This window comes from Hippopotamus amphibius, chromosome 2 (assembly GCF_030028045.1).
Source record: "Hippopotamus amphibius kiboko isolate mHipAmp2 chromosome 2, mHipAmp2.hap2, whole genome shotgun sequence".
NCBI classification, from domain to species: Eukaryota; Metazoa; Chordata; class Mammalia; order Artiodactyla; family Hippopotamidae; genus Hippopotamus; species Hippopotamus amphibius.
In genome coordinates, this window is record NC_080187.1 from 118795637 (window position 1) to 118818582 (window position 22946).

A 22946-nucleotide genomic window follows, 5' to 3' on the forward strand; every position below is an offset into this window, starting at 1 on the left:
CATGCCCCCCAGATGCAGGGCCCTGCCCTCCACTTCCCACAGCCTCCTCTGCCCCACCCCCACCAGGCTCCATGCTGAGCCTCACTCGGGGTGACTCCACGACACTCCCCCTGGGCACCATCCCACCCACCTCATCTCCACGCTCCCCTCCAAGACCGGCCATCTCAGGCCTTGTCCGTTCAAGCTGTCCAACTTCAGCCCCATCTCGGGGGCAGGTGGCTGCCAAAGCCTGGAGCCCTGCCACCTTGACACACTTCGAGTCCTGGCAAGAGCACCTTCCCCACCACCCACCAGAGGCCTCGTTTTTGAGAGACCCCACAAACAGGCAGGGAGAGCCTGGTAGCCTCTCTTTTGCCAACCCAGAGGTGCACAAGCTGCTGGAGATACTCATCAGCAAGAGGTTGGAACTGAAGCTTTGGAAGGAGAAGGAAAAGGAGGAGGAGTCAGGCTACCACCTTAATTCTTTGGGGAAGAGCATCAAATCTCTGGGTGACAAGCAGGACACCTTGGGTCACCAACACTTTTGGAGAATAAAGGCAAACCAGAACAGCTGTGGTACCATTCCATTTTTAAGATAAAGTAACATCACGACTATCATTGGCCCAGCCCTTAAAACCACCCTGGGGCCCAGGCTCCATCTCAATCCTTGACTCCAACAATTCCCCAATGTCAACCACCACCTCGGGCTCACATGGAGACGCAGGCCCGAGGCCAAACCTTGACTCCAACTATGCCTCACTTTGAACCACCACCTCAAGCCCACATGGAGACCCAGGCCCAACCCCAATCATCGACTCCAACATGCCTCACTTTCAACCACCACCTCAGGCTCACATGGAGACCCAGGCCTGACCCCAACCATTGACTCCAACCATTCTTCAGTGTCAGCTGACACCTCAGGCTCAGCTGGAAACCACTGCCCAGCTCACACTCTCTTTCCCAATCAGTCTAGTTTTTTTCTCAGTCCCAGATTGGGTCCCGTGACATATCTTGCCTTACCGTTCAAAATAAGGCACAATCTTGCTTCCCCAAAACATTTCATGATCTGGAAAATCACTTCTTGAAAAAGAAAATAGAAAGTGGGAGAACTTTAGCTTCTATGGTGAAAAGATCTCAGGAAGTCTTTAGCCAAGTCACTCCCAACCTGTCCAAGGAGAATAGATCTTTCCAGGCCCAGAACTCTCCCTCCATCCTTCCTGGGGATTTGCTGAGCCCTGAGGTTCAGGAGAAATTGAAGTGCCACATTCCAAAAAGACTCATGCAGCAACAAAGTGGCCTACCCTGCAGAATCCAAGCATCTCAGAAACTGATGCAGCCTCAGGATGAAATCTCAAGGCCTTGTCAGGCAAAGGACAAAAAGGCGCCCTCAAGGCCCTTGGCAGGTACAGGCAAAAGCAGCCAGGATGCACAGAAGATGGGGGCCAGGTGCCCAGCAAGGATCCCGGGAGGGAAAGACCTGAGCCAGGCTGTAGGGCAGAGTGTGGGCAGGATCCTAAGAGATCTGTACATGGCCTCAGCCAGCCCCCCAGAAAAGGTTCCAAGAGTGAAGCCTGAGTCAGAAAGAGAATTGGGCCCAGGCAGGAAGCCTCCAGAAGAAGGCTCGGGAGTCCCTGTGGGCAGGAAGGCAGAGCAGACCCAGGAGAGTCAGAACTGTGCACATGTCCACCATCCAGGGCTTGCTGCCACCCATGTCTTAGACCTTCCTGGAGAGTCACATGCTCATAAGCAAACAGAAGATGCAGCCTCCTCTCAGGATGGGGGAGCCTCCATGGACACCTCCCACGGGTCTCTTGTCCTCAGCCCTTATATTCAACAGGAGCTGGAGGCACATCTTATAAGGTTTCGGGTGAGGCACAGGTGGAGCCTAACCCTCAAGGTCCTCAAGTTCCTATGTACCTTGAAGTTGAAAAGGCTCACCCCATACCCCTTCCAGGGGCCACCTTGAAAGCCACCTGTGAATCTATGGCCCACCCAAAAGCCCAGTTAACTGAAGCCTTGCAAAATCCTCCTCAGCCCCATCCGGGAGAGAAAGTGATAACAACAGAGGCAGTTCCCCCCCGGGAGAGTCCCTTCCCTGTCCCCTCATGGGCAAGTGAGGAAACCCAGGGGGGCCTGGGAGGACTGCCACCTGGCAACGTCCATAAACCCTCAGAGGCCCCTGTGACTTGACAGGAGGACAAGCCACCATCTCAGACTCCCACCTACAAGTTTGTGGGCAGAATCTGGCATAATGTGTTTGTCGTGGGGGCTCACAAAGACAGCCTGGAGCCCCGTCCACGTCCAGCAATGGCCAGGAAGGAGCCACAGGAGGAGGCTGGGGGACGGGCCTCCCCGGATTCCTGCTCTAGCGTGACTGTGGTGGATCTCAATGCAGGGTCCCAATCTGCCAGGGCCCAAGAGGCCGTGGAGGGGGACCCTGCTTCGAAAGCCACCTTTGAACCGAGTATGCTCATCAAATCCCAAATCATTAAGGATTGGAGGAGCTCACGGTCTCCAAGGGCCAATATAAGCCTCTCGTCAAATATAAAGCCTTTTGCCTCAAATCCAGAAGACCTATACTCAGGCACAGTTTCGTAAACTTGAGGTCCAAGGGCTCACAGACCGGCAGAAACAAGCTCCAGGCCGGGCCACCAGCGTGCTGCTTCATGACTATGAAACTGGCGTGATCCTTCACGACTGTGCCACAGACACGCTTCTCAAAGACTGTTGCTCAGACATGTTCCTTGCCGCAGACATCTTGGCTTCTCAGGAATTTCGGCCCTGTTCCCAGACCTTGGCCAGTGAAGACACGTCCATTTCGCAGATAGTCTCTCCTCTTATATCCAGTGGAGAGAGCAGCCAGGGGCAGCAGGAGGACCTGAGACGGCAGCCCCAATATAAGAGCCAGAGCAGGAAGTCTGCCCCCACTGATGGGAGCGAGAATTACAGGAAGCCCAAACTAGGACAGCGTGAAAAAGGGTTGGCAGAACGGAGGGCCTACCAGGCCCGTGGGATGATCCACCCTGGCCAGAAAAAGGAATCTGCAGAGTCCCTAGGAAGCAACTTCCACCAGTTAATCATGAAGAATGGCTAGGTTCCTTCAGAAAGCCACTTCAGACAAAGGAATAAGCACCTTCTGCAGTGGATGTTCCCCAGTCAAGGCAAAGGACCAGACACGTCCCCACAAAAGGGCAAGCCTGCAGCAGCCGCTGCCCAGAGCCAGGCACCCGTCAGAAGCAGGTTGTCTAAGGACAGCAGGGCTGCTGAGGCCCAGGCTCTCATGACAGCTGTTGGACGGATGGCAGGGGAGATGGTGGCACTTCACCATGGACTTCATGCCTCCCAGTTACATTGGTGCAAAGGGGAACTCTGGGCCCCATTAGGTTCGCACTCCTGCTACCATAGGCTTCTCTCCTGGCAAGAGCAAAGGAGAGTGATGAGAGACAGAGCCCACGATCACCAAGCTACCCCCATGGGCCACAGCTGTCCTCAAAAGAGGGAGTGGACCCGTCCCAGGGAGAGCAAGTGGGCCTTCCCACCCAGGGAGCCAGGTCCCCCCCCAGGGAGGGCCTGCCCGCATGGAGCAAGAGCGGCACAGGTCCCAGGCCGTCCCCTTCACTGTCCAAGGCACTGTGTCCTAGACAAATACACCTCTTCCGCTCAATCAGAACATGCCTGTCACAGCTTTCCTGGTACGAAAATGCTTCTCCAAGAAAAAATGCATACCGTGCAGAAAAAAAACTTTGTTCTCTCATGTTAGCACATCCTCTCTGTGCTAATGGGTTCTTCCCAGCACAATCTTTATTGTTTCCTGAAATACATGTTCTTTTTTCATGAGACATGGTGGCCTCTGTCCGTGCCCTGCTGTGGGGAAGGGACGGGATCAGGGTCCACTCTTCCCAGGTGCCTGCTTTGGCTTCCAGGTGGGATGGGAGGGAGGTTGAGTATCCCAGCGTGGAATACTCACCCTCACCCCAATTCCCTCACTGCACCTCAAGTTTCCAAAATACCAGCACTACAGAAACAAGCAACAGCATTCAGGACGCATCAAGGTGAACTAAACATAAAGACCCTCCTCTCAGGATCTGGCTCAGTCCTCGCCTGCTCTCTACCTTGAACTTGTGTGGCTGCTAGGGGAGGGCTTTGCAGAGGCTGACATGGCCCTCAGGCTGCAGAAAGTGTCAGAGGCAAGTTCATCTGTCAGAACAAGGAGGGGAGTTTGGGGGCAGGGCTGACCCCAAGTCCAGAGGTGGGAGAAAGCCTGCCCGCATGTCTCAGTGGGGATAGCTGATGTCTGCCCTGAAAGCCCCTCCTCTCCCCATGGAGCTGGGATTGAGACGGGCCAGGAATGTCACCCTCCCTCTGCCTCTCTCTCCCTGGAGCAGTGGGGAGGATGAGGACCATGCAGTCCCAGCTCTGAGGGTGTGAGGTGAGGAGTATACAGGCCCCCAAGGGCCAGTCTATCCCAGTCCCAGAGGAGAGGACAGCCCTGTTCACGGCACCCACCTCCCGCCTGGGGACTGAGCAGGGGCGTGACTGTGTGTGCACTCACCTCACTGACATGGGCCCCTAGGGTGGGATGCAGGGGAAGGAGGCAAGTGGCAGAGGTGCCCATAAGCGGTGCAGTGACCAAGAAGCCCCTGGGGTCCCACCACTGTCTACAGGCCCAGAGGAAAGAAGTTAGGGGCCCGGTGGCTCATGGTGGCCCCACCCGAGTCTCCCCACTACTCCAGCTCCCAGAGCCCAGACACAGGGCGGCCACCTGGGGCCTTCCACAGAGGGCCACGCTCCCAGAGCAGCAGAGCCTCCAAGCAGGGAAGGGTCACTTCTCCACAGTGTATGTCATCAGTTCTCACAGGACTGGGAGCTGGGGACAGACTCGTGGTCTGTGACCTTTACCTACACATGGGGCCCAAGGAGGCTCCCAGGGGGCAGGTGGGACATTACAGGCCCAGGGACTGTGCTGGGGTCGTAGCACGTCTCCCCTGCTATCAGCCTTGCTCACCCCAGAGCCTGGTGAGGAAAGAGGCCAGCAGACAGGTTGTGTCCCCCAGAGGCCGGGACGTGACCTGTAGGGAATGAGGGTGCTGTCAGCTTGCCTCCACGGCCCCGTCCACAAGGGAAAGCGGGGAGACAGGAGCACTTCTCTAGAGAGATGCGGGGCTCTGTGCACCAGTCAGTCCCGAGGCGGAGATTCCTGCTCCAGGAGGGGCCCTGATCCAGGGGCAGCAGGGATGTCCCTGCCCCCATGCCTGTCAAGACCCAAACATGGAGGACCAAGACTTGAGTTTGGGGGGGGCACTGGACAGAGGTCTGCTCCTGCCACCGTTTCTCCCTGGAGCCAGGTCCCCTCTCTGGGCCCCATCCTCCAGGGTGGGCACAGCAGTGGGGGCACAGCCAGGGCCCCTGGGAGGGGTGGGACCCAGGGCACAGAGCGCCCTCCAGAGCTCAGGAGAGGGTGGCGCACAGTGGGGACCCTGAGCCTGGCTGCTGCCGGGTCCTCTCAGGGACACCGAGAGGGGAGGGCTGGGCTGGGGGAGCTGGACCCCCAATGTGCCTGTCCGGGAGGTGACAGAGAAGGGACCTGACAGAACAGCAAGGAACAGCAAGGGGCAAGTCCCTTTGCTCTTCTCCTGCCACTGGGGGGAAGTAAGGCCAGCAATGGAGGGCCCCCCACTAAGAGTCCCCACACAAAGCCCTCCCACAGACACTCGCCCCAACACAGGGACCTCCCACAGACCACACGGACCCCCACACATGAACTTCCCACAGACCCACACGGACCTCCCACACAGGAATCTCCCACAGCTGCCCTCTGACCCCCACACAGGCACCTCCGACAGGCCTCCAAGGACCCCCACACAGGCACCCCCCACAAACACACAGGGACCTCCCACACAGGAACCTCCCAAAGAACCACACGAACCCCCCACACAGGGACCTCCTACAGACCCACACTCAACCCTCACAGGCACCTCTCGCACACCAACACTGACTCCCAGCAGGGACAGCCCACAGACCCACACTAACCACCCCGCAACAAGAACCTCTCACACACCCGCACGGACACAATACAGGTACCGCACAAAGACACACACTGAACTCACACACACACACTCCCCACACAGGCACCTGCCAGAAACCCACAGGAATTCCACACAGGGTCCATCCCCAGACCCACTCTCACCCCACACACAGGGACCTCCCACAGACCCACGCGGACCGCCACAAAGGGGGCTCCCACAGACCCACACGGACCCCACACAGGGACCTCCGACACACCCACACGGACCCCCACCCAGGAACCTCCCACAAGCACACACTGACCTACACAGGGACATCACACAGGCCCCCACGGATGCCACAGAGGGACCTTCCACAGAGCCACACGGACCGCACACAGGTGCCGCGCAGAGAGCCACGCTGACTGCACACAGGGACCTGCCACAGACCCACCATGACCCCACACACAGGGACCTCCCCAAATCCAAACGCACCCCACAAAGGGACCTCAACACAGACCCACACGTACACCACACAGGGACTTCCTACACACCTATGCTGACCCCACACAGGGACCTCCCACAGACCACCCGTCACGGCCAGCTCAGAGTCCTGCTCTGGGATCTGCCCCTGATATAGGTGACATCAGGAATGGCCCTGCCGCCAAGCCTGTCTGGTTCCAAGTCCTGTGGGACCAAAACCTGCGGTTGCATGTTGGGGGGTGCTGGTGGGGTTTGGAGGGTTTTGGATCGGGGGGGGTCGGAAGCTGGCAGAGCCCTGCTCCTGCCGCCGTTTCTCCCTGAAGTCAGGCCCCCTCTTTGGGCCCCACCCTCAGGGTGGGCACAGCAGCGGGGGCACAGCCAGGGCCCCTGGGAGGAGGCAGGGCCCAGGGCACAGAGCGCCCTCCACAGCTCAGGAGAGGGTGGCACAGAGTGCGGACCCTGAGCCTGGCTGCTGCCGGGTCCTCTCAGGGGCACCAAAAGGGGAGGGCTGGGGTGGGGGAGCTGGACCCCCCATGTGCCTGTCAGGGAAGTGGCACAGAGGGACCTGACAGAACAGCAAGGAACAGGGAGGGGCAAGTCCCTTTGCTCTTCTCCTGCCATGAGGGGCAGTTAAGGCCACCAATGGAGGGCCCCCCACTAAGAGTCCCCACACAGGGACCCACAGGGACCCCACACGGGGACCACCTACAGACCAACAGTGAGAAATCTCACCCAGAGACCTCTCAGTTCATCCCTCAGAAACCTCTATCTGAGACCACCCACAGAGGTCTCACAGGCTTTCCTTATGATCTGAGTGTCCACCCATGGAAAGGTCCTTCGTGGTAGCTCTGATGTCACATAACACACTGGCAGCACAGGAGAAGGACCAGTGACCTTTCCCTGACCCCCCAGAACTCCAAGGCCCCCAGACCCTGTCAGCCTTGCCCCAGATGGGTTCTCTGCTTGCAGAAATGCTCATGCTCTTTGGTCCTTTGGCAAAGGTCTTTCCTCTGCAGGTCTTCACTAGCTTGAGCTCTGACCCACAGGTTAGAGAATCACAAACTTTAAATATGAGCAAAATACTGCCAACCTCTAGTGGGAGAAAATATCTTATTTGTCCCATGTTAGCCCTCTTCCAGTCAGAAGGTGTCAATATCATAGTGTTTTTATTTCCTTGAGGAAAAGATCTGAACCCAAGACCATATATTTCTTTACTTTGGAAACAAGGTAAAGGCCGGCAGCAAATGGGCTCTAGGAATAAAATAAACCAGCAAAAAGGCCTGTTGGCTCTCACCCACCTCCCAGGGGGCTGTGCAACTGACACATTGTATTGCACATCACAGCTTGGGTCAGATGTGTGGGTTTTGTTTTCTTTTTAAATGAAAGGGGCTCAAAAGTATGTGAAGATGTTTCAAATGAATCCTGTATCTGGCAGTATTCCTTTTTTGCCCTCTGGCAAAAACATGCTTTTTTTTTCCCTTAAAATGTGGTAATGCCCTCAAATGGTATTATGCATAGTTCCAAGATATGACAAAGTCCTAATGTCCAGATAACATAGCTTAAAATGATGAACTGCTTAGGGGGAGTCATCTTTTCAATGCTTCTTTGAAAGTGCACAATTTCCAAGACTCAGGCAGCCTCCATTTTAGATTCCTTATAGGCCTAAATAAGAACACTTTGCTTCAAATAGTGTGGAGTCTTTCAAAAGATATCTTTTAACCTACACTTGATATGTACACCTGGCCTTATAAAATTACCAGGAGGGACTTCTTCACATCTGATTTGAAGAACGTGTACATACGAATCAAAGTGTACATCAATGATCAAAGTGTACATTAATTTACACAAAGTGTACATCAGTCATCAAAATCCTCACATCGTATATTCAGCCCTTTCCAAAGTGGGCATTTTAGTGATACTACATACATATTTCTCATTGCTCATAAGCAGCTAGTTTTCCTTGCCCTGTAAAAATCTACCTTAATGATGGCTGTCAAATGTTTATCATTGGTTAAGTCAGATTATCCATTAGGATGACAGTGCCACAGTCTTTCCTCTAAGAGAAGCACAGCTGACATACAGCTCTTTTGGCCCATTTATTTCAACAAAAAGTTCCCTTCTTATATTCTCCATGGTTTTACAAATTTATAACTAACTTTCTACCCTACTTCCTTACAGTCTCATTGAATCGCAGCATGAGGGAATGTGGTCGTTGGTGTCCTGTAGGGTTCTATGGGGGGGGGGGTGTTTTTTGCAGTGAAAGTTATGCAGGTAAGTCTCATGATCATAACAAAATGGGACGAATTAGGAAAAATGCCATACAGGAAATGCTTTACAAAGTGTACTTTTTCCTTTTTAATTGACTGTTGTAACAGAATTAGACTGATTATTATTCAGTCCATTGAATTTAAGTTGAACTGAAAGCTGAAAACATAGATGAATATCCATGATAAATAGTTTATTGTGATGCCATGTGGATGTGGGTTGCTCACTACAATTCACAGTTGAGGAAGCTGTGCAGAGCTGCCATGAACAATGTGCAGTAAAGCAGCGCTCCCACCCGTCACTGCACGTGCATCTGTCATACGCTGCCTCACATGATCTGTGCATCCAATGTCCATGGCATAAACGTGCACCTTTACCCTACATGAAACAATCAAGGGGATTCTATCTATTTTAAACTGCTCTTTTGTTTGTTTGTTTGTTTATCTATTTCCTTATTTACTTAGGCTGCTCTGGTTCTTAGTTGAGGCATGAGGGATCTTTGGTGCAGCATGTGGGATCTTTTCATTGTAGCGTGTGGGCTTCTTAGTTGTGGCACGTGTGTGGGATCTAGCTCACTGACCAGGGATCAAACCCGGGCCACCTGCATTGGGAGCATACAGCCTTACCCACTGGGTAAGAGGGAAGTCCCTCTGTCTATTTTACAAACATTGTCAATGTTTCCAGAATTTATGGTCACCCATATTTTATATTGAACAAGTTCACCTACAGCAAATCTTATAAACGTTTTACCATTTATATATACCAAACAGAAACGGATACCCAAAAATAAGATAATAGAGAAAATGACAATTGCAAGTCCTTTGTTTTTGACATTTTTCACATGGAAATGTGATTTTTAACCTCCAGATAAAAGCCTGCCTCCATGATATTCAGGGTCTACTATAAGTTTGGTTTTGAAATTTATTTATATTTAAAACAATTCTTACACTGCTTATAATGAACCAGGCATTCTAGAAAAAAAACAAAAAAACAAAAAATGTGGAGGGCAGCAATTATATGATGACTTATTAATACTCCAAGGGGTAAAGTGACCAAACTCAAGGTCATTGAAATTCTCTCCTATGTTGTACTTTTGCATTTAGGTCTATAACCCATTTTAAATTAATTTTCATAAAGAGTGGCTAGGTTCATATTTTTGCCTGTGGATGTCCAGTTGTTCTGGCACCATTTGTTGAAGAGACCATCTTTGCTCCACTGTGGGCTTCTGGGCTGTTTATTATATTCCATGGATCTATTTGTCCATTCTTTTACCTTAAAAAGGGCTGCAATTCTGACACATGCTATAACATGGATGAAACATGGAGATATTATGCTAAATGAAATTAGCCAGACAAAAAGAAGCAAATATTGTATGATTCTACTTATAGAAAACATATAGAAGGGGCAAATTCATAGAGACACAAAGTAGACCAGAGTTTATCAGGGACAGAGGTGAAGCAAAATGACAAATTATTGCTTAATTAGGATAAAACTTGTGTTTGGGGAAATGGAAAAGTTTGAGAAATAAGTAGTATAATGGTGATGTTTGCAGAGCATTGTGAAAGTAATTTGTGCCGCTAACCTCCACACTTAAAATGAATAAATACAAAATTTTATGTTATGTATATTTTACAACAAAATCAATAAGGAAATACCTAAATAAAGCTCATGTGTGACAGAAATGACATCACAAACTGTTAGGGAAATGATAGACTAGTCAATGAATGGGACTGGGACAACTAACTCTCATGGTATCGTGGTGGCAAGAGTTTGATTCCTACTTCACAGCAAACAAAAGATATAATTTTCTGGTGATTTAAGGACCTCAATGCAAAAAGCAAAACGTTACATCTTTTGGCACTTTGGGAACAGAAGGATATTATAGATTTCTGAGAAATCAATTTAAAAGCTCAAGCAATAAAAGACTGATAAATGTTAGTAATGAGAATTTAAAACCTCTGCATGACAAAATGAAAGCAATAATTAGATACCACTTCATACCCATCAGAATTACACAATTTCAAATGTCTAGCAGTGGCAAGACATGCTGCTAAGTGAGAGTGGAAATTGGTTTTTAATAACTCTATTGCCCAGCATGGAAGTCCTAAATAGACATTTCTCCAAAGAAGACATACAGATGGCCAAGAGGCACATGAAAAGATGCTCAACATCACTAATCATTGGAGAAATGCAAATCAAAACCAAAACGAGGTATCACCTTCACACGAGTCAGAATGGCCATCATCAAAAAATCTGCAAATAATAAATGCTGGAGAGGGTGTGGAGAAAAGGGAACCCTCCTGCACTGTCGCTGGGAATGTAAATTGATACAGCCACTAAGGACAACAGTATGGAGGTTCCTCAAAACACTAAAACTAGAACTACCATATGACCCAGTAATCCCACTACTGGGCATATACCCTGAAAAAACCATAACTCAAGAAGATCCATGTACCACAATATTCATTGCAGCACTATTTACAATAGCCAGGGCATGGAAGCAACCTAAATGCCCATCAACAGATGAATGGATAAAGAAGATGTGGCACATATATACAATGGAATATATTTTTTAAACTCCTTATTGGAATATATTCGCTTTACACTCTTGTACCCATCTCTGAGCTACACCAAAGTGAACCAGCTGCATCTACACACATATACCCATATCCCTTCCATCCCGCGACTCCCCCCCACCCTCCCCGTCCCGGCCTCCCAAGGCATCTCCCATGAACTTCATCTCCTTTTGTTATACAGCAACTTCCCGCTAGCTATCTATTTTACAGCTGGTAGTGTAAATACGTCTATGCTACTCTCTCACCTCATTCCAGCTTCCCCTTTGCCCCTCACCCCAGCCCCATGTCCTCAAGTCCATTCTCTACTTCTGTATCTCCACTCTTGCCTGTCACTGGATTCATCAGTACCATTTCTGCAGATTCCATATATATGTGTTAGCATACAGTGTTTTTCTCTTTCTCACTTACTTCACTCTGTATGACAGTCTCTAGGTCTATCCACCTCATGACATATAGTTCAATTTCATTCCTTTTTATGGCTGAGTAATATTCCCCAATCTCAAGGCCCCCACCCCACCTGTCCGCCTCTCCACCTCCTCACCCCTGCTCCCTCCTTCGCACACCCCCAGGACCCAGGCAGCCCAGCGGGGGCCTTGGAGGGTGGAGGACCCTGCTGGGGGGCCCAGCAGGCCCTCAAGCTGGGGAGCTCAGCAGGCCTCCTGGCCTCCTGGGTGGGAGAAACCCAGTTGCAGTTTCCTGATCTCCCCAGCCCTCAACGGTCCCTCCAGACCTCCCCCAGCCACCCCCCAGGGGCGCTGGTCCAGTGTGGCTTCCCCTTCCCCGCCCCTCTGACTTGCCCCAGGTCCTACCTGGTTGCTGCGGGGTTCCCGCAGTCTGCTTGGGTCTCAGGTCCTCCGCTGGCATCTGGCAACTAATCTATTTGTGGGGAGATGTGATCTCTGCGTCTTCCCAGGCTGTCATCCTGACTCTGCCCCCTTCATTAATATTTAAATAAAATATTAATTAACATTATATCATTATGAACTCAGGATCAATGAACAAGTGTAGGATTATGACTTCCTTTATACTTTTACAAAATTCCTGGAGGCCTTTATATTTCCTCCTTTTATTTCCCTACCCCTTGTCTTCCCACTCTATTACAGGAGATTGAATATGGTTCCCTGTGTTATACAGTAAGACCTTGTTGTTTATCTATTTCATATATAGTAGTTTGTATCTGCTAATCCCAAACTCCTAATTTATCTCTTCCCAACCCACTTTCCCCTTTGGTAACCACAAATTTGTTTTCTATGTCTATGAGTCTGTCTCTGTTTTGTAAATAGGTTCATTTGTATCATATTTTAGATGCCACACAGTAAGTATCATCATATGGTGTTTGTCTTCCTCTTCCTGACTTATTTCACTTAGTATGATAATCTCCAGGTCCATCCATGTTGCTTCCAATGGCATTATTTCATTCTTTATCACGGCCCAGTAAGTATTCTATTGTATACGTGTAGCAGATCTTTATCTGCTCCTCTGTAGATGGACATTAGGTTGCTCGCATGTCTTGGCTACTGTAGATAGTGCTGCTGTGAACATTGGGGTGCGTGTATCTTTTCAAATTGCAGTTTTTTCTGGATAGAGGCCCCAGACTGGGATTGCTGGGTCACATGGCAACTCTATTTTTAGTTTTTTTAAGAAACCTCCATACTGTTTTCTAAAATAGCTGCACCAATTTACATTCCTACCACCAGTGTAGGAGGGTTCCCTTTTCTCCAGGCCCTCTCCAGCATTTCTTATTTGTAGCCTTTTTTTTTCTTTTTTTTTAAACCTTGAAGAACACCATTTTTAAAATTTATTTCTTTATTTCTTTATTTCTTTATTGGCTGCATTGGGTCTTTGTTGCTGGGCCCGGGCTTTCTCTAGTTGTGATGAGCAGGGGCTGCTCTTCGTTGTGGTGCGCAGGCTTCTCAGTGCAGTGGCTTCTCTTGCTGCGGAGCTCAGGCTCTAGGCTGGCAGGCTTCAGTAGTTGCAGGGTGCGGACTCAGTAGTTGGGGCGCACGGGCTCAGTTGCTCTGCGGCATGTAGGATCTTCCCGGACCAGGGATTGAACCCGTGTCCCCTGCATTGGCAGGTGGGTTCTTAACCACTGCGCCACCAGGGAAGCCCTGTCAACTTTTTAATGATGGCAATTCTGACTGTTGTGAGGTGCTACCTCATTGTATTTTTGATTTGCATTTCTCTAATAATTAGTGATATTGAGCATCTTTTCATGTGCCTGTTGGCCATCCGAATATCTCATTTGGAGAAATGTCTATTTAGGTACATGGACACATCTTTATCATCCAGAGTTCATAGTTCACATGAGGGGGTTATTCCTGGTATTACACATTCTGTGTGTTTAGATGAATATATAATGATATGTATCCACCATTGTAGTATCATACAGGGTGTTTTCACTACCCTAAAAACCCTCTGTGTTCTGCCTCCCTGCAATACTGTCAGCGACTGATTTTTTGATGTCTCCATGGTTTTGCCTTTTCCAGAATTCAGGTAGTTGGGAGGGATCATCCAGTGTGTAGGCAGCCCTTTCAGACTGGCTTAGTTCACTTAGTAGTATGTGTTTAAGTTTCTTCCATGTCTTTTCATGAATTGGTAACTCATTTTTAGCACTGAATAATATTCCATTCTCTGTTTATACTACAGTGTATTTATCCATTCACTTTCTAAAGGACATCTTGAATGCGTCCAAGTTTTGGCAGTTATAAATAAAGTTCCTGTAAGTTTCCATGTTCAGGTTTTCATGTGGACGTAGATGTCAGCATTTGAGTACATGCCAAGAACAGTGATTCCTGGATTGTGTGAGATGAGTATGTTTAGTTTTGTAGGAAACTGCCAGACGGTCTTCCAAAGTGGCTGCATCCTTTTGCATTCCCACTAGTAGTGTATGAATTTGTGTTGCTTTGCATCCTCTCCAGTATTTGCTGTTGTCAGTGTTTTGGATTTTGGCCATCCTAAAAGGTGTGTGGTGGTATCTCATTGTTTTAATTCTCAATTCCTGGGACTTCCCTGGTGGCACAGTGGTTAAGAGTCTGCCTGCCAATGCAAGGGACATGGGTTTGATCCCTGGTCCAGGAAGATCCCACATGCCACGGGGCAACTAAGCCCATGTGCCACAACCACTGAGCCTGCACTCTAGAGCCCGCCAGCCACAACTGCTGAGCCCATGTGCCGCAAGTACTGAAGCACCTAGGGCCAGTGCTCTGCAACAAGAGAAGCCACTGAAATAAGAAGCCTGGGCACCACAACAAAGAGTAGCCCACCCTTGCTACAGCTAGAGAAAGCCCTCGCAGCAACGAAGACCCAATGCAGCCAAGAATAAATAAATAAATAAATAAATTTATAAAAAAATCTCAATTCCCTAGTGACATGTGATATTGAACACCTTTTCATATGCTTACTTGCCATGTGTATATCTTCTTTAGTGAGGTGTCTGTTAAGACCTTTGGCCCATTTTTAAAAATTAGATTCTCCATTTTCTTATTGCTGTTTTAAGAATTCTTTGTAAATGTTGAATGATAGTCCTTTATCAGATATGCCTTTTGCAGATATTTTCTCGTAACCTGTGGCTTGTCTTTCCCTTCTCTTGACATTGTCTTTTGCAGAGCAGAAGTTTTTAATTGTCATGAAGTCCAGTTTACCAATTATTTCTTTCATGGATTGTACTTTGGTGTTGTATTTAAAATATCATCATCATACTTGTCACCTAGATTTTCTTCTGTGTTATCTTCTGGGAGTTCTGTGGTTTTGCATTTTAGTGTGATCCATTTGAGTTAATGTTTGTGGAAGGTGTAAAGTCTGTGTCTAGATTCATTTTTTTTTCGCGTGTGGATGTCCAATTATTCCAGCATCATTTGTTGAAAAGACTATCCTTGTTCTACTGTCCTTTGCTGCCTTTGTCAAAGATTAATTGTCTATGTTTGTGTAAGTATTTCTAGGCTCTGTATTCTGTTTCATAGATTTATTTTTTTTATTCTTTTATGAATATCATACTGTCTTGATCACTGCAGCTTTATAGTAAGTTTTGAAGTCAGGTGGAGTCAGTCCTCAGACTTGCTTTTCTTTACTTAAAAGTCTGTTGCTAGTTGCTCCAAACCTGTACAACTACTTTATTTCAGTGGGTTCATGCATGTCTATTTTTAAATCCTTCCTGCTCTTACGAAGCCTATCCTGACCACCTTATCAGTCACTTCACTTTCTTTGTTTATTTAATAATTTATATTGAAATTTGTAGCTAGTCATCTTTTCTTTTTTCTTTAAATTTTATTTATTTATTTATTATTTTTGGGGGGTACACCAAGTTCAATCATCTGTTTTTGTACACATAACCCCGTATTCCCTCCCTCCCTTGACTCCCTCCCCCACCCTCCCTCAAGTCCCCCCCACCCTCCCTGTCCCAGTCCTCTAAGGCATCTTCCATCCTCGAGTTGAACTCCCTTTGTTATACAACAGCTTCCCACTGGCTATCTACTTTACAGTTGGTAGTATATATATATGTCTGTGCTACTTTCTTGCTTCGTCTCAGCTTCCACTTCACCCCCCAGCCCCTCCCAAACCTCGAGTTCTCCAGTCCATTCTCTGCACCTGCGTCCTTGTTCTTGTCACTGAGATCATCAGTACCATTTTTAGATTCCGTATATGTGAGTTAGCATACAATATTTGTCTTTCTCTTTCTGACTCACTTCACTCTGTATGACAGACTCTAGGTCTATCCACCTCATTACATAGAGCTCCATCTCATCCCTTTTTATAGCTGAGTAATATTCCATTGTATATATATGCCACATCTTCTTTATCCATTCATTTGTTGATGGGCATTTAGGTTGCTTCCATGTCCTGGCTATTGTAAATAGTGCTGCAATAAACATTATGGTACATGTTTCTTTTGGGATTATGGTTTTCTTTGGGTATATGCTCAGGAGTGGGATTACTGGATCATATGGTAGTTCTAGTTGTAGTTTTTTAAGGAACCTCCAAATTGTTTTCCATAGTGGTTGTACCAACTTACAATCCCACCAACAGTGCAGGAGAGTTCCCTTTTCTCCACACCCTCTCCAACATTTGTTGTTTCCAGATTTTGTGATGATGGCCATTCTGATTGGTGTGAGGTGACACCTCATTGTGGCTTTGACTTGCATTTCTCTAATGATTAGTGATGTTGAGCATCTTTTCATGTGTTTGTTGGCCATCTGTTTGTCTTCTTTGGAGAAATGTCTATTTAGGTCTTCCGCCCATTTGTGGATTGGGTTATTTGCTTTTTTGGTATGAAGCTGCATGAGCTGCTTGTATATTTTGGAGGTTAATCCTTTGTCCGTTGTTTCATAGGCAACTATTTTTTCCCATTCTGAGGGTTGCCTTTTAGTCTTGTTTATGGTTTCTTTCGCTGTGCCAAAGCTTTTAAGTTTTATGAGGTCCCATTTGTTTATTCTTGATTTTATTTCCGTGATTCTAGGAGGTGGGTCACAAAGGATCTTGCTTTGATGGATGTCATAGAGTGTTCTGCCTATGTTTTCCTCTAGGAGTTTGATAGTGTCTGTCCTTACATGTAGGTCTTTAATCCATTTGGAGTTTATTTTTGTGTCTGGTGTTAGGAAGTGTTCTAATTTCATTCTTTTACATGTTGCTGTCCAATTTTCCCAGCACCACTTATTGAAGAGGCTGTCTTTTTTCCATTGTATATTCGTGCCTCCTTTGTCAAAGATAAGCTGCCCATATATGCTTGGGTTTACCTCTGAGTTCTTTATTCTGTTCTATTGATCTCACTTTCTATTTTTGAGCCAGTACCACACTGTCTTGATCATGGTGGCCTTGTAGTATAGTTTGAAGTCAGGAAGCCTGATTCCGCCAACTCCGTCATTCCTTCTCAAGATTGCTTTGGCTATTCGGGGTCTTTTGTGTTTCCATACAAATCGTAAGATTTCTTGTTCTAGTTCTGTGAAAAATGCCGTTGGTAATTTGATCGGGATTGCGTTGAATCTGTAAATTGTTTTGGGTAAGATAGTCATTTTCACAATATTGATTCTTCCAATCCAAGAACATGGTATGTCCCTCCATCTGTTTGTGTCGTCTTTGATTTCTTTCATCAGTGTCTTATAGTTTTCTGCATACAGATCTTTTGCCTCCTTAGGCAGATTTATTCCTAGGTATTTTATTCTTTTGGTTGCAATGGTAAATGGGAGAGTTTCCTTAATTTCTCTTTCTGCTCTTTCGTTGTTAGTGTATAGGAATGCAAGAGATTTCTGTGCATTAATTTTGTATCCTACTACTTTACTAAATTCATCTATCAGTGCTAGCACTTTTCTGGTAGCATCTTTAGGGTTTTCTATATATAATATCATGTCATCTGCAAAGAGTGACAATTTGACTTCTTCTTTTCCAATTTGGATTCCTTTTATTTCTTTGTCTTCTCTGATTGCTGTGGCTAACAGTTCCAAAACTATGTTGAATAATAGTGGTGAGAGTGGACACTCTTGTCTTGTTCCTGTTCTTAGAGGGAATTCTTCCAGTTTTTCCCCATTGAGAACGATGTTGGCTTAGGTTTCTCACATATGGCTTTTATTATGTTGAGGTAGTTTCCTTCTGTGCCCATTTTCTGAAGAGCTTTTATCATAAATGGATTTTGAACATTGTCAAAAGCTTTTTCTGCATCTATTGAGATGATCATATGGTTTTTATCCTTCAATGTTTTGATATGATATATCATGTTGATTTATTTGTGTATATTGAAGAATCTTTGCATCCCAGGGATAAACCCCACTTGATCATGGTGTATGATTTTTTTAATGTGCTGTTGGAGTCTGTTAGCTAGTATTTTGTTGAGGATTTTTGCATCTATATTCATCAGTGATATCGGTCTATAATTTTCTTTTTTTGTGACATCTTTGCCTGGTTTTGATATCAGAGTGATGGTGGCCTCGTAGAATGAGTTTGGGAGTGTTCCGCCTTCTGCAATATTTTGGAAGAGTTTGAGAAGGATAGGTGTTAGCTCTTCTCTAAATGTTTGATAGAATTCGCCCGTGAACCCATCTGGTCCTGGGCTTTTGTGTGTTTGGAGATTTTTAATCACTGCCTCAATTTCCGTACTTGTGGTTGGTCTGTTCATGGTTTCTATTTCTTCCTGGTTCCATCTTGGAAGACTGTATTTTTCTAAGAATGTATCCATTTCTTCCAGGTTATCCAATTGATTGGCATAGAGTTGTTTGTAGTCGTCTCTCATGATCTTTTGTATTTCTGAGGTGTCCGTTGTGACTTCTCCTTTTTCATTTCTAATTCTGTTGGTTTGCATCTTCTCCCTTTTTTTCTTGATGAGTCTGGCTAATGGTTTATCAATTTTGTTAATCTTCTCAAAGAACCAGCTTTTAGTTTTATTAATTTTTGCTATGGCTTCCTTCCTTTCTTTTTCATTTATTTCTGCTCTGATCTTTATGATTTCTTTCCTTCTGCTCACTTTGGGGTTTCTTTGTTCTTCTTTTTCTAATTGTTTTAGGTGTAAGGTTAGGTTGTTCTTTGTTTATTTAATAATTTTTATTGAAATTTGTACCTAGTCATCTTTTCTTAAAAAGAAAATTTATATGTGGCAAGGTTCTTCACTGAATATCTGTCACTCTCATCAGAAATAATTGTTACTGAAAGGAAAATCAACAAGTCTCCACAATAATTGCCTCAAGTTCCCATCTGTTCCTGTGGCTTGCACTGTCACGCTTTCCCATCCACTTCATAACATCTTGTCTCTTGTCTCTGCATGTCCTGGATAAAATGTTCTCCTTTCTGCCAGCCCTTGAATTGGCTAATTCCTAGTCAAGACGAAGCTCAGACCTAATTTCTCCTTCTACTTCCAAGCAGGCAGACATCTCCCTAAACGGTTCTCCACCTTTATTCCTTTCTGTCGTATTTCGTTTTCTATGCTGAGCTTAAGTGCTGTAATAGATTCCTTAGTTTTCTGAGGAAAAGGACAGTTTCTTATTAATTTTGATACTCATGAACAACTACCCCAGTGGCCACTACATAGCAGTTGCTCCATAATGTATGTGTGTTGAATTCCTGATTAAAACTAGAGCTGCTGAAAGTCGACTGCATCTGGGTGATTTCCTTATGTCTAGGTGTCCCTCAGGTTACTTTCTGGTACTAAAAAAGATAGAGAAGTGGACTGAGCTTTCAATGGCAAACCTGGAGCTTTAGTATAACCTGTCTTATATCTTCCAAGTAAGCACAGGCAAGATGGGACATTTGTTTATTTTTCATATTTGTTTATGTCTTATCAATTTATTTTGAATTCTTGAGTAACTTGGAAAAAGTAATTTGAAGTGGGCCATAGTTTTCCATCGAGTTTTACACTTTTTACTACCTTTGAACTAAAGGTAAAATAATTATATAATGGAATAATTATATAATGACAATGCAGAGAGCGAAGTAAAGCGATATTTATTTTGACCACCTGCTATGCCCCAGACTCTGAGCTAGGCACTCTGGTTTCATTCTCTCATTCAGTTCTCACCATAGCTCTAAGAGAGAGGTAAGTTACCACCATTTTAAGATTTAAAATAAAAATGAAACAAATAGCTGAAGCAAAACTGTGATACTCTTATTGTGAGTGCTCTCCCTTAAAGGAATGTGACCAATGGCAGTGATATGTTTTGCCAATATGGAATTATTTTAGAACAATACAGTAATCTTTTATTTGGGATTTTAGTCATTTTGATAATGGAATTTATTAAAATTTAAACAGTGCAGAAACTGGCATCAGTTTCCTTATTTGTAAATTAAGTGGCTTCAATAGATCCTCTCTGGGGACTTTTCCTACTCAAATATTTTGTGATTTAAAAAATTTTCAGTTTTGTTCACCTTTTGATATAGTTAATTAACAGAGATATGACTAGTTAGTAGAAAAAAAATCAGGAGAATAATCTAGGAATTACCACAATTTACAAACTGGAAAATCAGTCCTTTAGTAGACAACGAACCGTGTAAATTTTTTATGAAGTTATTTCCATTCCTTTGATATTTACATATATTTTAATGGCTTTGTTTTTATATTTCAGAGCAATTGCAATCATATGAAACTTTAGAGATTTTTTTCAAAGAAGTATTACAAATTCTTTTAACAAGTTCTATGAAAAACTGCTTTCAAAACCAGAATTATTAAAATTAATATTAAATCTCTAAAGATATATTTTTCAGCAGATGGGAGAATACTTAGACTATTAAACCTAATTCATAAATCACCATCTAGAGTAATGAGACTTTAATGTTCTCTTCAGTGTTTCCATTAACTTAAAGTGTCCAGGGCTTCAGATAAGTTATTTTGGTACAATCACTGTGGGACAAATATATATGATTCTGTTGCTATGGAGAACTTACTCCTTAAATATGTGTTTTCCCTTCTGTATTGAGATCTCTAATTCCTTTCTATATTCCCATAATCTAACATATCAAAGACTATAAGTATTCTAAAACTTTTTTATTATGATTATTGATATATAAAATATGTATCAGAGATTATGGTAATATTAAAAATGAAGAATTAAAAGTTGAGCTTTTTTTAAGGTAAAAATATTGTCGCTACCAAGAATCAGAGCCCATCATTAATTCTAAAAGCTACTGAATCATTTATGTCATGATCCAGATATGATAACGGCCTGACTTATATGACTTGATGGAAAAATTGGAAATTTGAATTTTAAATGTCGAAGTCAGAGTTCCCAGAAGTGATGTGTCTGAATATTTAGTACCACAAAATGCTCCAAGAAGATAAATGTGAGAAATGCATTCTTAGAGATTCAGCATGTATGTTACATACGTCTTGCAGTTATGAAAGCGGTTTAATCTGGTTTAATACAACACTTTGCTAATGATATTGAAATAGTTATTTTCATAATTAAAATATTAGTTGATTTTGAAAATTGTTCTACCTAACTCTGAGAAATATTGCAATATGTCAATAATCCAAACTTTTATGATGACATATTTTTGCACTTTACTCCTAAGGCTTGTAAATATTTTGATCAAATGTTGAACATAAGTTTAAAAGGTGATAAGTAGAATTATTTCTAGATTTTTAAATTTGCCAATCACATAGTATGATTGGTTTCTAAAAATAAAGCCAGAAGATTGAACATAATATTTTGGAGGATAATTTGACAATAGATGGACTAAGTAATCTGAAAATCCTCCCAATAAAAATACTAAAATATAAAGTAAAATAAGATAAATATATTTTAAAGCATCGCCAAATTGCAATAAAGTAAGGAGAATGCTCTTGGGTCACAGATAAAGGTGGCACGTGAAGCAGGCTTTTGTGGGTAGGTGAACCCTAGGAGAAAATCTGTGAGCTGATTTTGTTGGAGCCCTGAAAAAGGAGGGCTAAGGGAGGTGTGTGTGTGTGTGTGTGTGTGTGTGTGTGTGTGTGTGTGTGTGTCGGGGGGGTGGGGTAGTTTGGATTTTAATGGTAATCCAGCTACAGTGTCTTCTGATGATGGGCACATGCAATCATATTCTATATATTGGAGGTCTGCACTTTAGTGAAATGGGTGGCTTAGAAAAATCTGCTTACTTGGACAATGAGATGATAGGAAGCTTGTTGGGATAGGCATAGGCTCTTAGGCCATTGTATGGAAATAATCTGATCCCCTGAGGATTTGATAGCCAGGATCAGCCCTCACACAAGTTTGGGTTTTGAGTATGAACTACCTGTGAGGTCCAGGAAACCCCAAGCTAACGAATTAAATCACGAGTGGTCTCTACATCACACCTTCTATGATGGTTATAATCAATAAAGTGGAAAGTATCAAGTGTTAGCCAGGATGTGGAGAAATTGGAACCCTCATACATTATGGTGGGAATGTAAAATGGTGGAGCTGCTGGGGTAAACAGTTTGATGGTTCCTCCAAAAGTTAAACACAGATCTACCGTATGACCCAGTAATTCCATTCCTAGGTACATATCTAAACAAATTAAAAGCAAGGACTTAAGTATTTGTACACCAATTTTTATAACAGCATTATCCAAAACAGCTGAAAGGTAGAAACAACCTTAAGTGTCTATCAACAGATGAATGGATAAACAAAATGTGGTATATACATACAGTGGACTATTATTCAGCCACGAAAAGGAATGAAATCTTAATATATGCTACAACATGCATAGACTCTGAAAACATTATTTTAAGTGAAATAAGCCAGACAGAGAAGGACAAATATTGTATGATTCCGCTTATATGAGGTACCTAGAATAGGCAAATTCCTAGATACAGAAAATAGAGATTACCTGAGGTTGTGGGAGGGAAAAATGGAAAGTTATTGTTTAATGGATACAAAATTTATGCTGGAGATGAAGAAAAAGTTTTGGGCATAAAAGTGGTTCACACAACACTGTGAATGTATTTAATGTCACTGAACTGTATATTTACAAATGGTTAAAATGATAAATATTTTGTTGTGTATACTTTACCAAAATTAAAAAAAAATGGTCTGAGACTGGTGGTCACCTTGAAGCACTTGAAGGGAGCATATACAAAACATCCTCAGAGGGACTTCCTCTCTCATTTTGAACTGTGCAGGTATTAGGTCTCAATGAAGATAAACCCACAATTTAAATTGTAGAACATATGAGGAAATATTTACTCCATGAGCTAGAATCAACA

General features: G+C 44.6%; 1 protein-coding gene across 1 annotated transcript in view; it reads right to left on the reverse strand.

Annotated features, from left to right (window-relative positions):
- Positions 1-3079: 3079 nt before the first annotated feature.
- The window catches only part of LOC130844468 (rho GTPase-activating protein 20-like), a 94800-nt gene continuing 74933 nt past the window's right edge, over positions 3080-22946 (reverse strand). The window contains exon 14 of the mRNA XM_057720704.1: positions 3080-3266. Within this exon, the coding sequence (XP_057576687.1) occupies positions 3080-3266 (187 nt within the window). The remainder of the gene's footprint in view (positions 3267-22946) is intronic.